This window comes from Tarenaya hassleriana, unplaced genomic scaffold (genome assembly GCF_000463585.1).
Source record: "Tarenaya hassleriana unplaced genomic scaffold, ASM46358v1 Cleome13, whole genome shotgun sequence".
Lineage (NCBI taxonomy): Eukaryota > Viridiplantae > Streptophyta > Magnoliopsida > Brassicales > Cleomaceae > Tarenaya > Tarenaya hassleriana.
Genome location: NW_010963495.1, coordinates 748,115 through 762,898, shown reverse-complemented (window position 1 = coordinate 762,898; position 14,784 = coordinate 748,115). Strand labels below are relative to the sequence as shown.

Here is a 14,784-nt window from a genome sequence, read left to right as displayed (position 1 = left end):
TATGCTAATATTATTGATCAATATGTAAAGAGACATTGTATATCTCAAAAATGGAACTAATTATATTTTTTTCCTGGGATTTTCAGTGTAGTTTGGATGATATTTACCCTTATATATATATATATATATGTATTGTCATTTTTTCCAAACTTTTATTGTATATTACGATTTCTTTTAAAATGTTTAATTATAAGTTACTATGATGTTATTGTGTGATGTAAATATACATCATGGACATATTCTTCCACCTAATTGCCCATCACATCACACATCGATGGCTATATTCCCCCATTTCAAAACTTATCTACAAATCTTTTCACATAAAATCTGGGTAATTTCTATTTTTGATTGTTTGGAAACATAAATATCTAGATATTTAGCTCCACGTAGATTCCTAGGTGTATGACAATTATAACAATCGGATTAACAATCAAACAAATCAGTAATAAATTATAACAATCGACTTTATTTCGAACTAGAATTTTTTTTAAAACAAGTATAAAATAAGTTAATTTAGTGTAAGAGCGTCTTGCCCCTAAACTAAGAAAATCTGGATTTGATAACCTATAAATTCATACAAGAAATTAATATTTTTTCGATTTTTGATTTTTAATTTTTAAATTTTTTTCTAGTTGCATGCAAGCTACAATCGGGCATACAACGTTCTTGTTAAAACAACTAAGTTGTTATTATGGGTTCAAACCATGCTCTCCCTGGGTTTAAACCCAAGCGTGGGAAGGAGTATTCATCTGGGTTTTCCGATCTCCTGAGAGATGTAGTCGGACCAAAGGTTCGAAAAACTCCCGGTTTATAAAAAAAAACTAAGTTGTCATTGTTCTATTCCTTCGAGTATAGAAATCCATATTTTAAATGAAAAAAAATTAATACGTTCATATTGTAACGATTCTTGGATTGAATATAAATTTTTTTTTTAAATCTATATTCCAAAGTTCCTCTCATGACATAAAAGAAATACTGCTATGATTCAGATTAATTTCTACCGCATGTAATCAAAATAAGTTTTCTATGTTCGATTCTTGACTGGTGGGGAGAGAGATAATTTCAGGGTTTATATGATCTATATACAAAGGCTGTTCCCGGATCGGAGGTTTATCTAGTCAGCGTGCCTGAATGGTAGCAGTTAGGAGTTCTCCGTTATAAAAAAAAAATTAAATTATAATGTAATTAATGTACACAAAAGAAAATACATGGAGTGCGTGATAATTGCCTAATTGGACATGGGCAGGGGGGAATGGCAATACCCGCTTTGGAAACAGTGAGAACAATTCTCAAGAATAAAACTGCAATAATGTTGTTCATAAATACCACCATTTTGCCTATTTTTCCAAATAAAAGTCCTCGAGATATATAATAATGCAAGGAATCATTCATATGTTTTAAATTAATAATATTACAAATATTCCGGTCTATAAATATTAAACTTAAGCAAACCAACCCTCACAACAAAACAAAAAACAGAGTGCTCTGTTTTGTTCCTATTCTGTCCCCATGAAACAGACTGCTCTGTTTTGTCTCTTCTCATCATCCAATATGGATATCATCGTTCCTCTGTTTTCTCTCTTGAGAGCAACACTCACTGCTTCTCGCTTCTTGTTCCCAAAACTCGTCTCTTTCGATTAAACAGAAACCCTTTGCGTCCGACACATTTCCCGATGGATTCGATTCAGTTTCACCACATAAAGCTGGAGAAATCGAGAAAAGTCACGAACTTCACGTCGATGCGGGCCTTCACGAGCTTGTTCCGGCTCATTGAACTCCTTCTTCTTCTTGTATTGGTCTCGAAGCTCTACTTCCGGATTCCGGTGGCCGTCAAATTCTCCGGCGACGCTTTCCGGGAAGCCGCCGTTTTCCTCGTGAGCCCGAGGTTCGTGTTCGTTCTCGGGAACGCGATAGTGATCACTCTCTTCGCGAAATCAGGGCGTTACTCGGGTGGTCATGACCCTTCAAACACAGCGGCAATGGTCGATGTTTATCAAGAGCTCATCAAAAAAAGCGAGAAGAGATCCGAAATGGAACGTTACGAGATCAATAAGAGGGGAGAAGAGAGGAGATTGGTCGAAGAGAAAAGGGTCGAGCGAATCTGCAGGAGAATTCAGTCGGAGAAATCTTTCGAGGCAGTGAAACCGGAGGCACGTGGCGGGAAACTGAAGAGGTACGAATCGGACAAGTATCTGAGGATCTGTGATTCCGACAAGGAGCTGGTGAAGTGTTCGTACCCAGAAGACGGTATGAGCAATGAAGAGTTTAGGGACAAGATCGAAGCTTTCATTGCGAGGCAGAAGAGGTTTCAGAAGGATGAAGAACACTTTGTAATTTAGTGTCGCTTCATCAGTGAATATAAACTTTTCTTTACTTTTTTTTCACTTTTTTTAAAAAAAAAACATTACTAATTACCCTTTGTAACTTTTTCAAGGCCGTGTATATTGAAAAGTCCGCACAGTTATTTCAACGACTATTTTTGTTGTCGTTTTTAAGAAAATAATTTAATAATTAATATGCCGCGATGAATTTAAACGAGTAGTTTTTGTCATTTTAAATTAATAACTAAACCATAACTAGAATTTAATTCTCATTAGATTTTACGAATATTATCAGAGATTAAGATATTACATCAAGGGTTCACAACGTTAAACTAGCTAGGATTTAAATCTAATAGGTGCGATTAGTTAGTGTAATCAATAGATTCTTCGCAATTTTGGTGCCATTTGTCGACAAACCATAGGAGGACACATAATTATTTATTTATTTTCTTCATTTATGAAAAGCATTTAATTGTTTATTGGTTGTATATCGTTATTTTGTAGATTTATGGATAATAAAAAAGGAATATTATGGCATCAGGGAAAAGGGAATTATGGCATCATAGAAAATGGAATTTGTACTATATATCGCCATTGATTTTGTTCTCACCACGAATATTTTAACCGTAAATTTTCCTTATTTATAATAATTATATTAGCATGTAAATTTACTATTAGAATATTCGGATGAGGGTAATCTAGAAATTTCTTACGTAGAAAGCGTAATTTTTAGGAAAAAGGTGATGGGATGTATGAAAATAAAATATTACTTTTATTAATTCTAAGACACTGTTTGGCCATTAGATTATAATATAACCTACGTTTAATTCATAGTTTTTAGAAGAAAAAAGAAGAAGAAATTTATAAACATATTTAAAATCAGTGAATATACATAATCAAAGTTCCGAATTTTGGGGTAGGATTAAGGGCATAAACTTCGTTAAACGATTGCGATAGTGGAGATATAATAACATATAATGTTTGAAATCTATTTTTGTTAACATTGTTGTCATATTTATTTAATATCTGTAACAATGATTAAAATACATATAAGGAACATTATAATACTTAAAAATTGATGGGTTTAGTACGTGATTCATGAACTGAATTCATATATATATATATATATATATATAGATGCTATCTGCAACTGGGAAACAAATATTTGGAAGGGTGACGGAGAGCAGTAGATGTCCTCTCGATGACAAATACGCCAATGGAACTTATAACAGAATATGAAAACACGTGGAGAGTGTCATACAACTGTCGAACATATTTGTCGGAATAAATAATAGTTACATGTGCGTTAGCGCGCATATATATAATATATATATATATATATACACACACACACATGCATGTGTACATGTAAAATCCGAATCTTACATTCCAACCAATTCAACCAAGACATGTGAAAGTCCTTTTTATCTGTCATAGAAATTCGAACTTTGTTTAATTTTTTTTTTTATCAAAATTGTATTTTGCAATAAAATATAACACGACCTAGGGAAAAAAAATGAGCCGGCACCGAAAATTGTAAATAAAAATAGGGGAGCTTCACTCTTGATATATATGAAATTTCAACAAATTGTAGTTACATAATTAGATAATAATTTATTCTAATTTACTTTATAACATCTCCACTTCAACTTTTTTAAAATACATTTTTTCTCTCTATTTTTTTTTTGTTGAAATTGTCTCTCTATTTACATCATTGCAAAAAAAAAAATCTGTAATTAAAATCGTATAACGATATTCTGAATTTGAACATTCTCTCCCTCATCACAAATATGCAAATCATCTATATATATACATCATTATAAAATATAATGTAATGAAGTAGAGGATTTTTTTATAAGATATTTACTACCACCAAAATCACATACAAAATGAGAAAACGGAATCTAATCCCAGCAGAACGTCATGTCCATTTAGGTAAAAGAGCATAAAGCATCTTTTCCCCTCTCTAGACAGAGACATCAGCGAGAATCTTTATTTCACCCATCCGTTATTTACCAAAATCAACTAGAATCTTCAGTTAATATCCATAAACAAGCCAATTAAAAAAAAACATTTACCTGCGAATTCTCAATTCGAGCAAGCCTGCACACCATATTTTTTAAAAAATCCTCATAAACTGAAGAAAATCATTACAAGGATAACAATCACTCCTTGTTCTAGAAAATGAAAATGCAATGAGAAAAAAAAAATCCAACAATAAAAATTTAAAAAAAAAAAACCCTAAATCACCCTAGAGCCACCAAAATAAAGCAAAAAGCTCCTGTGGAACTAGAGGATTCAAACCCCGGTTGTATGCTAATGATAGTATCTTCAATTCACCAGAGAGCCATTACTACCACAAATCTCGTTTGACTTCAATTTCATTCGACTAAATCAGTGAATCCATCTTCCCAAATCCCAAATCACAAAAAGAAGGCTTGAGATTTGAATGATCTTTGGGTCATGGAAGTTACCTCCAATATGGGTGATGGCCATTTCCAAGAATCTTACAAGTTTCTCTTGTTACAAGGTAATGGAGGAAGACTAAACCGCCATTTTCATTTCTATCTTCTTGTGAGGATCATAGCCTATGAGCTCGAAGTCAGCCGGTACGAAAGAATCTATGTCCTTTTTCTCGGGGTTTATCTTCAAAATCTGTGAACGAAACACACACACACACACAAAAAAGGAGTTAAATATCGAGCTAATCTTTCTCAGAAAACTAAGTTCTGTTCATGATGATCACCGAGTAAACATGATCAGATACTGACAGGAAAGGGCTTTGGCGGGTTCTGAAGCTGTTCTTGCAGAGGCCTGACATGAGTTTGGTAAACATGAGAATCCCCGATAACATGGATGAAATCACCGGGAACAAGCTCTGCAGAAACATCATGAAAATTCTATCTTTTAAGCGGAATTGAATCAAGAAACCTGTTATCTGATTGTAAAGAGCGCCACATACCACACGCATGAGCGATAATGCACGTAAGGAGAGAGTATGAAGCAATGTTGAATGGTACACCGAGGCCCATGTCAGCTGAACGCTGATACATTTGACATGACAGTTCCCCATTTGCGACATAGAACTGCGAGGATTGGAAAAAAGGGTAAACCCGTAAATAGAAACAAACTCAAACTCACTGCACAAGAATTTAGAATGCGAAAAATGTTATATATGTACTTAACCTGCGCAAACATGTGGCATGGAGGAAGTGCCATCAACTTGAGGTCAGAAGGATTCCAAGCAGATAATATAATCCTTCGATCATTAGGCTTATTCTTGATCTTATCGATAACGTCTAACAGCTGATCAAACCCTTGCCCTGTATAATCAGCATGCATATTGGTGTACCTGAGAAAAAAAAAATAAAGAAATTCATAGCGAACCCTTTCATCCAAGCATCCATAGTGAATTGAAAACACGGAGATATAGAAAGATCTACCGACCTAGCACCAAAGTGTCTCCATTGAAATCCATATATGGGTCCAAGGTCACCTTCCTCTCTCTCGGTAAGGCCAGTACTGAATAAAGATTTGCGAGTATCAGCTACAAAAGAAGACGAAATGAAACTTCCAATTCCTTGAAAAATGTAATGTCAATTCAAAGCTTGCCTGTCAAGATAGTCTCGTGACGCATTCCCATCCCATATATGGATGCCCTTTTCTTGTAGCACCTGCCATTGATATTAGCTTCTCAGAAAACTTGTAATGGCCTTGTACCTTGAAGGATGGTGAAGAATCTTTTTATTACCTTGGCATTTGTTGAGCCACTTATGAACCATAGAAGTTCCTCGACAACACCTCTCCAGAACACTCTCTACAAAAGAAGATACAGGGAAATAATATAAGCCCGGACATGATCAATATATGCATATAACACGGAAATGTAACTTCCATTGAATTGGGATGAAGCACAGAACCACCTGACAAGAAAAGCGACCATACCTTAGTAGTCAGAAGTGGAAAGTTCCTGCGTAGATTGAATCTCATCTGTGGTTACAGAGGAAAAGGGAGATTAGCATTCTTCATAATCAAGCAGAGAAAACCCAAACTGAACAAAAAACTCCGAACACGAAAAAAGAAAAGGTTTAACATCACCTGGCAGCCAAATTTTGATAGTGTGCCGGTCCCCGTCCTATCGTCTTTCAGGTTTCCAGTCGATATGATGTCTTGAACAAGATTCAAGTACAGGAATTCCTCATGCCGGTCAAAAACCATCTTGGGAAGGAAAGAGAACCTTTTCACATCAAATTTGGGGGCCTCTGATCCATCACTTTGATCATATGATTCAACTGAAGAACTCCTTACACGAACATAAGTCGTGAAGCAAAATCGAATTCCATTTTCAGTTATCGGATACGATGAGTACCAAGGCTGATATACAGAAGAGTCGATCGGGGGTATAAACGTATCACAGTCAATACTAGCATCAATCTCAGTTAAGTGGATGGCGTCACAGCTAGGCCTATTCAGTGCTTCCCTACATTACAACAATGATCAGTGACAATGATGCAATCGAGAAAAGAGCTAATCCCAGCAAAAAGACTTGAGAAAATAACACTCACCTCAATATATCACCGCCTCCTATAACAAACACCCTCTCGATGGACAGACAATACGGAGGTGCAGCTAATAAATCCAGAGCAGAATCTATGCTACTGCAGGTTAAAACATTCTCGGTGTTGGCTATATCAAAACCGCCTGAACGAGTGAGAACAACGTTAAGGCGGCCAGAGAGTGGTCGATATTTCATGGGGATCGATTCCCACGTTTTCCTACCCATCACGACGGCATTCTTCTTTGCGGAATCCGACGTTGTCAGAGTTATGTCCTTAAAGTATCTGAGATCAGTAGGCAAACTCCAGGGCAGTTTCCCATCTTTACCAATACCCATTTCCCTTGTTGCAGCTACCACAACTTGGTAAGTTCTCTGCGGATCTGATGCCACTGTAACATTGCCATTGAGACCAGTCGCCATGGTTGAAACCAAAACCCTAAAGAAGTTTGCAGAGAACGGCTTTGGACGGAAATGACTGAGCCACCTTTGGGACAAAGGCAGCAGAGCCTGAGATATACATAAGAAAACACAAATGTTAACGAGAATTGTAACAGAATTCAGACAATCACATCAAAGCAGACAGAAAAACAACTCGAATCTCTAGTAAGCGGATCAAACGGACCATCTACGTGACTACAAGTTTCTAACTCTCACGAAAACTACTCTAAACCCAAACACGAGCTCAGCAATTCCTGAGGGAAAACACAACAAATTGTCAAAGCAAAATCAAGATTTTCTCTCTAAGAATCGAACTGAGAGTATCTGATAACCACAGATTCTCATGAGGACTAAATAAAGGTGAGATAATAAAAAATTACAGCAAGCATTCAACTCCCGATGCATCAATCTAGCCACAAAACAATCCCAAGGGCACAAGAGAGCGAAAACGCACGGCAGTAGACGAAAATCAAACAAAATGCGACGAAGACATGAACAGCACTCACCGATTTGAAGGCGAAAGGAAGAATCTTCGACAGTTTATGCAAAAACCCAGAAAAGAAAACAAAATCCCAGTCCGAAAACACGGGATTTCAAGCGAAATCAGAACGAAAAACCGAGTGGGTAGGTTTCAAACTTCGCTTAGCTTAAAAAAACCCTTTTTTCCTACACCCAGATGCCTTTCTTTTATTTTTTTTCCCTTTTTTGTGATTGAAAAGGGAAGAGAGATGAGGATGAGCGGGAGAAAGTGGCAATCGCCAATTCGCAACAAATACTCGCAAGAAACCCAAAGTCTCAAAGGGACGCGGCTCTACGGTCAAATCGCTGCTTTCTTTTTCATGTATATATATATATATATAAAGCAATAGAAAAGACAAATTGGCGGATAATTAATTACATTATCCAATACTAATACTTTAATCTTTTTATCCGTCGAATATACCCAATGATATTAGTACTTTAATTGCAGTGTGTGTGCGATTTTAAGATGAACAAATACCAAAATAAGAAAATAAGAATCATTCATACAATTATCGTCTCCAAACAACAATAAAACATCGTAATTTCACGTTTTTATCGTTAAAAAAAACACATAAAAATTATTCAAAATAAAATTAATTTCAGCTACTCTTATTTTTTTTAATCTTATGTTATTATTGATTTACATCCCGACCCTATCCAAACCCGCAAATGATTTGAGAACCCGCAATTATTTAATTAATTTATTTTTATCTTTTCATTTATTTATTATTTAATTTTATAGATAAAATTAATTCGATATATAGTTTTTTTTTCAATTTTCTCTTTTCTTACGTGACAAAGGCAAGATGGTGTAATAGTAAAATATATCAATTATTCTTCCGACAAATCGGATATATTGATCGATATCCTTAACACCGAAACTAATCAGATAAAAAAAAAAATTAATGCCATTAACAAATGAAATCTTGGCCTCTATATATAGCTGGTTGTTTGAGTTATATATTTTTTTTTTGTAAACTTTGTAATTTGTATCTCCAAGAGAGATGTTGACATGCCATATCCAGCCTTCATTTATGCCAACACAATCCTTTTGGATTTGTTATTTTTATTGTTACTAATTAGACAATATTGCGAGCTAATTAAGATTATGTGCCTCTTGTTTCATAAAATCATGTGGCGAGTTATGTTGTGATTCAGTATATAATCTGAAGATATTAGTATGAAATCTCCTCAGCTTTTTTATGATCTATATGTGAAAAGTAGTGCTCAGCACTTTGCCAAAAAGGCATACGCGTATATATATACATGTATATATGTATATGCATGTCTATAATGAATGTTCAAAAAAGACACACACATTTTATTTAGTCAATAGCTTGTTGGAATCAAACAGAGACTTTTCTGCAATGCTTTAGTTTCAAATGAGCCCTCTCCTCCACAGTTAAGGGTAAAATTTTCTCGCATTTTCCCTCTGGTTTTTTCTCACCATCCAAACAGAGGAGTTTCCATCTTAATTCTTCCATGGAAATCCCATTTTCTTGTTTCTCTTGATCCTTTCTTCATGATTTCAAACTTTCAATGATCATCTGCTCTGTGTTATACAATGAAAACATATATGTTTCGTGCTGAAATCTTTGCATTACATTAGTCTTTGTAGGCGTTGGCAGTGGCGAAGAGTTCTTTCATCCATCCAACCACCATGGAAGACACCCAATCAGATCCTCTTGATCAACAAACAAAACCCGGTACGTACGTACGTACATACATACATACATACATACATACATACATACATACATACATACATACATACATACATTGGTGCTTATCAAAGAGATGAGATATGCTTTAACTATGAATGCTTGCAAGAGAATGTAAGCCATATATATATATATGTTATATGTAGAGATACCGGAGGAGGACGATAGGAGAACAATGAGGATTTGTTCCTTCAAGAAGAAGGCAATAAACGCTTCCAACAGGTTCAAGAACTCTTTCAAGAAGAAATCGAGGAGGAGCAACAGCAGAGTGATCACAGCCCTAATCGAAGACGACATTGATGCAGAAGAACTTCAGTCTCTTGATTCTTTCCGCCAAGCCCTCGTCTTGGACGGGATCTTGCCCTCGAAACACGACGATCTCCACATGATGCTAAGGTTATTTTCTTCTACATTTGCTTATCAAAGAGATGAGATATGCTTTAACTATGAATGCTTGCAAGAGAATGTAAGCCATATATATATATATGTTATATGTAGAGATACCGGAGGAGGACGATAGGAGAACAATGAGGATTTGTTCCTTCAAGAAGAAGGCAATAAACGCTTCCAACAGGTTCAAGAACTCTTTCAAGAAGAAATCGAGGAGGAGCAACAGCAGAGTGATCACAGCCCTAATCGAAGACGACATTGATGCAGAAGAACTTCAGTCTCTTGATTCTTTCCGCCAAGCCCTCGTCTTGGACGGGATCTTGCCCTCGAAACACGACGATCTCCACATGATGCTAAGGTTATTTTCTTCTACATTTGAAAGATATATATTGAATCTCATATACTCTTTGAGGAACAGAAGTCCACGGATTCGAGGGCCTAGATTTTCAGAAATTTACGCATTTTGATGTCAAAGTTATCATCTTTGTTCGTCGGGCTCAAAGTTTTCGATTTATATGATATACAGATTCTTGAGGGCAAGAAAGTTTGAGATTGGGAAGGCAAAGCAAATGTGGGCTGACATGCTTCAATGGAGGAAGGATTTCGGGGCCGACTCAATCATAGAGGTGAATCTTCACAGAATCTCGGAGGAATCTCTCCTTCCGTGAATATTCTTTTTGACGATCGAGCTTTCGTTGTGAATGAAGGATTTCGAGTTCAAAGAAATCGACGAAGTTCTCAAGTACTATCCACAAGGCTATCACGGCGTCGACAAGGAAGGAAGGCCGGTTTACATAGAGAGATTAGGCCAAATCGACGTTAACAAGCTCTTGCAAGTCACGACAATGGACCGATACGTGAAATACCACGTGAAAGAGTTCGAGAGGACATTCAAGATCAAGTTCCCGGCTTGCTCAGTCGCTGCCAATGAGCACATTGATCAGAGCACGGCGATTTTGGACGTTCAAGGCGTGGTAATTAACGTATATTCACCGCATCAAATACCAAAAAAGGATGTTATGAATTGTTAACTCTTTACGCTTTTTCTGCGCGATTAGGGTCTCAAGAACTTCAGTAAATCTGCAAGAGAGCTTCTTCAACGCATTCTCAAGATCGATAACGACAACTACCCCGAGGTAAAACTACTAGTAAATATGTTTTGGATCATTATTAACTAGACATGGCGAAAACTTATTAGGGTTTTTTCGCAGACACTGAACAGGATGTACATAATCAATGCGGGTTCGGGGTTCAGACTCGTGTGGAGTGCAGTAAAATCCTTCCTAGACCCGAAGACCACAACAAAAATTCATGTTCTTGGGAACAACTACAAGAGCAAGTTGCTTGAAGCCATCGATTCCACGTAAGATTGAAATCTACTTAATCATATTCTTCAGTTTGCAAACTCGAAGTACTGTACGAAGTCTTGATGTTTTTGTTTTGTGTCAGTGAACTGCCATCCTTCATCGGAGGCACTTGCAGCTGTGCAGACAAAGGAGGTTGTATGCGTTCAGACAAAGGTCCATGGAATCTTCCTGAGGATCTTAAGGTAATGTTTTGACAAGTCTCTTCGATAACGAAATATCTCTGTGTAACTATTTTAATCGAATCTTTTACGAGGATCATCTTACATATGTTCAATTGGAAGCAGACTGATGCAAACAGTGATGCCATGTGCTCGACAGTTTCTTTTCCCCTTGAATTATCGAATAAGGTCTTGAGATTATCGAAGAAGTTACAGATTCCAGAGGGAAACAAGAACAGAACAGTGAACGATGAATGCGAGAAGCACGTAATAGCGGTTGACAGGCCAATGGACATGGCTTGGCCCGAAAAACAGCCGAAAGATGACAACTTTCCCGTCTCCGAAGGTATATATATTATGATTCTGAGACATTATTGTTTCTTGTTCGGTTCTGCAATAATCTTGCCTCGTTCTTGTCACCCCTTTTCATGTGCACAGGCAGTTACGTAAGGAGAGGGGCACAGAAGAAAGGAGAGGGTTTACTTGCGGGAGGGGTAGTTGCATTTTTTATGGGCATTGTGGCCATGGTTCGTCTATCCAAGCACATGCCACACAAGCTCACGGAGGCTGTGTTGTACGGAACATCTGTTCACGACGAAAAATCGACAAAAAATAAGCAGAACCAGTTGGCTAAGTTCCCAGAGCCGGAACCGGTGTCGAGCTCCGAGTACATATTGATGGCGAAACGCGTGGCGGAGTTGGAAGACAAGTGCAAGGTTCTCGACATGAAGCGAGCGGATGTTTCAGCTGAGAAAGAGGAGAATCTCCAGGCTGCGTTAACCCGTGTTCAAGCGCTTGAGCAAGATTTGTCTGAAACTAAGAAGGTGATTAAGCACAATACAGAACGATGCATGTGTGTATATATACATATAATGCCCACTAGTGATCAATTAAGTCACGTATCGTTTTGTTTCTGTGCTGAGATCGTAGGCTCTGGGCGAAGCTCTGAAGGAGATTCTTGAGTACATCGAGAAGAAGAAGAAGAAGAAGAAGAGGAAACTGGTGAGCATTGACATATACACACATATATACACATACATAGATGCATGCACATCATGTATCATATATATCATATATCATAACTTCTTTGTCTTCTTCCACACATATTCCTTGTTTGATCCTGAACCCTTCGTTTCCACTTCTTCGTCTTCTTCCAGTTTTTCGGGTTCTGAATCTGAGGAAAGACACGCACGCATCTTGTTCTTAGAGACGAGAAGATCAAAAGCAAGAAGCTGATAATTGAGAGCCTCGAGATTATTAACTGATGTTGGCGAAACGTAGGGGTGGGCGTTTCAACCCGTAATCCGGGAGTTTGGGGTACCTGGCTTAACAAGTACCCGGAGAAAGGGTACCCCGGATTTTAACGATGATGAGACCGGGTTTAACGAGGTCGAGTTTTTGACCCCCGGGTCCGGGTCCGGGTTTCGATTAACTCATAACGGGTACCCGGTATATTAATTAAAAATTAAAAATATCTTTATATTTATAACATTTATCTAAGGTATTTTATTATTTATTAAAATATTTTTATTTTATTTAATTATTTTCTATATTCTCTAACGTATAAAATCGAGTTTTGAATGTTGTATAAGTTATTTTTATTGAATTTTATAAATTATAGAATATTTGAATTATTTATTTATGAGATTCGGATACTCCTGAGTACGAGACTGAGAATCTCATTGAACCCGGATTAGGGGTATCCGGATCTCATGAAACCAAGAATGAGATAATTTTTTCGTAAAACCTGTGATGATGAGACCGAGATCGGGTTTCCTAAAAAAGGGGTACCGGACCGGTGTCCACCCCTAGTGAAACGTATGTGGAAACGAATTTTTTCATTTAAATAATCACATCGAGGTCGGTCCAATAATTAGCGAATGGACCAAATGTTTGTCATGCCAATTTAGGAGTTTGGTGGTCAAAATGATGATGGCCCATTTAGATCAGACTAGAGCGTCTAAAATTGATTTAGATTGAATCAATTAATTATATTCGAAATCAAATTAATTCCGAAATCGATATGAAAGATGAGTAAATATTCAATCTTTACAAAACAAAAATAAATATTTAAATCAGTCAATCAAAGCACTATATTAAAACCACAAATATTCATCCTAATAAACCACGTAAAAACTTGTTTCACTCGTAAATGCCCAAAACACCCTGCAAGGCCATCCTCGTCAAAGGTGAGAAATAATAATAATTGTACGTACCAAATAATATAATTAAAAGTTGAAAGCGAAATAAGTGAAAGTGTAAGGGACCATCATCATGAATAATATTCTATAAAATAGATATAAAAACAAAAACAAAAAATCATATAGTGTTTTGTTTATACGAATAATATAAATTTTCTATTTGTCACATGATTTTTATTTGTTGGGATTCGTTAAACGCATCTCCTGTTAACCATACCTACCAGTAGAACTTTTTGTAATTTTAGTTTTAAAATTTCAAATTCTTTTAACTTTTTTTTTATATCTATAAAATAGCCGCCCAGCATCCGGTTGGTGAAAAACATGGTATTGGAAAATGGGCAAGTCTTTGCACATTTGCCGAATAAAAATAGAAAATATAATAAATTATTAAAAATACTAATTCAGCTTTAGTGTCTTCTTACTCATAATTACTATTTTCTCCTGCACATCAGACAATAACATAAAAGTTCTAATGTACCCATTTAGAACGAAAGAAAAATATATATACAATGAGTCACTACAATATATTTTATATAAAATGAATTATTTTTTTTATAATATAGAAACTTATCGGATCTTTATTCCAACTATATCTTTCAAAAAAATCGAAAAAATCCATGTGAATATCCTTTTTCAAGTCAGAATTTGAATTTGAATTGGAAAAGAAATTCATTTTTTAACGGTTTAACCATCCAATTTTGGAAATCTCGATATAAATAATTTATATTTAAGATTTTTTTACAATGTAAACCGAGGTTTTGGAAGGTGAAAACATGAGAATTACAACAACTACGTTCACAGTTAATCCCATTTTTGGTTTTCGGAGTGTGAAGTTTTTTCACAAGAATTCCACAAACACGGAAAAATGTCTTCAAGATTTTTCCTTTTTAAAGATATTCGACTTCTTTCGAAGGAGAGAGGATCTCCTCCAAAAGGGAATCCCAAAGCAAAAAAAAAAAAAAATTGTTCATCGTCAAGTTGCAAGAGCCCTTCCTTTTCTTCTATAAATTCTGTCTCCGAGACAATCCCACTCCCTCCCTCGCTCTCTCCCCCCTCCCCCCTTCTCTTTCTCTCCTTTTAGAGATCTCTCTCGGTATTAAATCTCGGC

The 14,784-nt window shown here is 36.2% G+C and overlaps 3 protein-coding genes across 6 annotated transcripts; 2 read left to right on the top strand and 1 right to left on the bottom strand.

The window, feature by feature from the left end:
- Nucleotides 1–1,426: 1,426 nt before the first annotated feature.
- Nucleotides 1,427–2,476, top strand: LOC104807305. The gene has a single exon (XM_010532520.2). It carries the CDS (start codon nucleotides 1,674–1,676, stop codon nucleotides 2,337–2,339), a length of 666 nt encoding a protein of 221 aa, XP_010530822.1. The 5' UTR covers nucleotides 1,427–1,673; the 3' UTR covers nucleotides 2,340–2,476.
- A 1,697-nt stretch (nucleotides 2,477–4,173) lies between these two features.
- Nucleotides 4,174–8,126, bottom strand: LOC104807303 (bifunctional dihydrofolate reductase-thymidylate synthase 1-like). 3 transcript variants are annotated; one of them, XR_770740.2, is made up of 12 exons: nucleotides 7,824–8,126; nucleotides 6,887–7,386; nucleotides 6,420–6,801; nucleotides 6,267–6,311; nucleotides 6,073–6,138; nucleotides 5,934–5,995; nucleotides 5,769–5,843; nucleotides 5,508–5,673; nucleotides 5,284–5,407; nucleotides 5,093–5,199; nucleotides 4,796–4,976; nucleotides 4,174–4,424 (listed from the first exon to the last, which is right to left on the bottom strand). XR_770740.2 is itself a non-coding variant. In XM_010532518.1 (11 exons), the coding sequence occupies exons 2-11, from the start codon at nucleotides 7,297–7,299 to the stop codon at nucleotides 4,866–4,868; spliced, it is 1,551 nt and encodes a 516-aa protein (XP_010530820.1). In that variant the 5' UTR covers nucleotides 7,300–7,386; nucleotides 7,824–8,126; the 3' UTR covers nucleotides 4,435–4,865. The 3 variants fall into 3 exon arrangements, 2 of the variants coding, with proteins under 2 accessions (XP_010530820.1, XP_010530821.1); XM_010532518.1 differs by lacking the exon at nucleotides 4,174–4,424 and having other exon boundaries at nucleotides 4,435–4,976; XM_010532519.1 differs by lacking the exon at nucleotides 4,174–4,424 and having other exon boundaries at nucleotides 4,885–4,976; nucleotides 5,068–5,199.
- A 1,033-nt stretch (nucleotides 8,127–9,159) lies between these two features.
- On the top strand, nucleotides 9,160–12,940 carry LOC104807302 (phosphatidylinositol/phosphatidylcholine transfer protein SFH1). Of its 2 annotated transcripts, XM_010532517.2 has the most exons (12): nucleotides 9,160–9,247; nucleotides 9,449–9,545; nucleotides 9,707–9,956; nucleotides 10,477–10,576; nucleotides 10,658–10,924; nucleotides 11,009–11,086; nucleotides 11,162–11,313; nucleotides 11,400–11,499; nucleotides 11,602–11,821; nucleotides 11,914–12,299; nucleotides 12,406–12,477; nucleotides 12,633–12,940. In XM_010532517.2, exons 2-12 carry the CDS (start codon nucleotides 9,500–9,502, stop codon nucleotides 12,645–12,647), a joined length of 1,686 nt encoding a protein of 561 aa, XP_010530819.1. In that variant the 5' UTR covers nucleotides 9,160–9,247; nucleotides 9,449–9,499; the 3' UTR covers nucleotides 12,648–12,940. The 2 variants fall into 2 exon arrangements, with proteins under 2 accessions (XP_010530819.1, XP_010530818.1); XM_010532516.2 differs by lacking the exons at nucleotides 9,160–9,247; nucleotides 9,449–9,545; nucleotides 9,707–9,956 and adding an exon at nucleotides 10,064–10,308.
- Nucleotides 12,941–14,784: the final 1,844 nt, after the last annotated feature.

Coding starts and splice junctions, on each gene's coding strand:
- LOC104807305 (XM_010532520.2), top strand. CDS start 1,674: ATGGATTCGATTCAGTTTCACCACATAAAGCTGGAGAAATCGAGAAAA.
- LOC104807303 (XM_010532518.1), bottom strand. CDS start 7,299: ATGGCGACTGGTCTCAATGGCAATGTTACAGTGGCATCAGATCCGCAG. Junction 6,139..6,266: donor TTCCACTTCTGACTACTAAG/GTATGGTCGCTT, acceptor CTTCTTTTGTAG/AGAGTGTTCTGGAGAGGTGT. Junction 5,996..6,072: donor GTGGCTCAACAAATGCCAAG/GTAATAAAAAGA, acceptor TATCAATGGCAG/GTGCTACAAGAAAAGGGCAT.
- LOC104807302 (XM_010532517.2), top strand. CDS start 9,500: ATGGAAGACACCCAATCAGATCCTCTTGATCAACAAACAAAACCCG. Junction 9,546..9,706: donor TGATCAACAAACAAAACCCG/GTACGTACGTAC, acceptor TGTTATATGTAG/AGATACCGGAGGAGGACGAT. Junction 9,957..10,476: donor GATCTCCACATGATGCTAAG/GTTATTTTCTTC, acceptor TATGATATACAG/ATTCTTGAGGGCAAGAAAGT.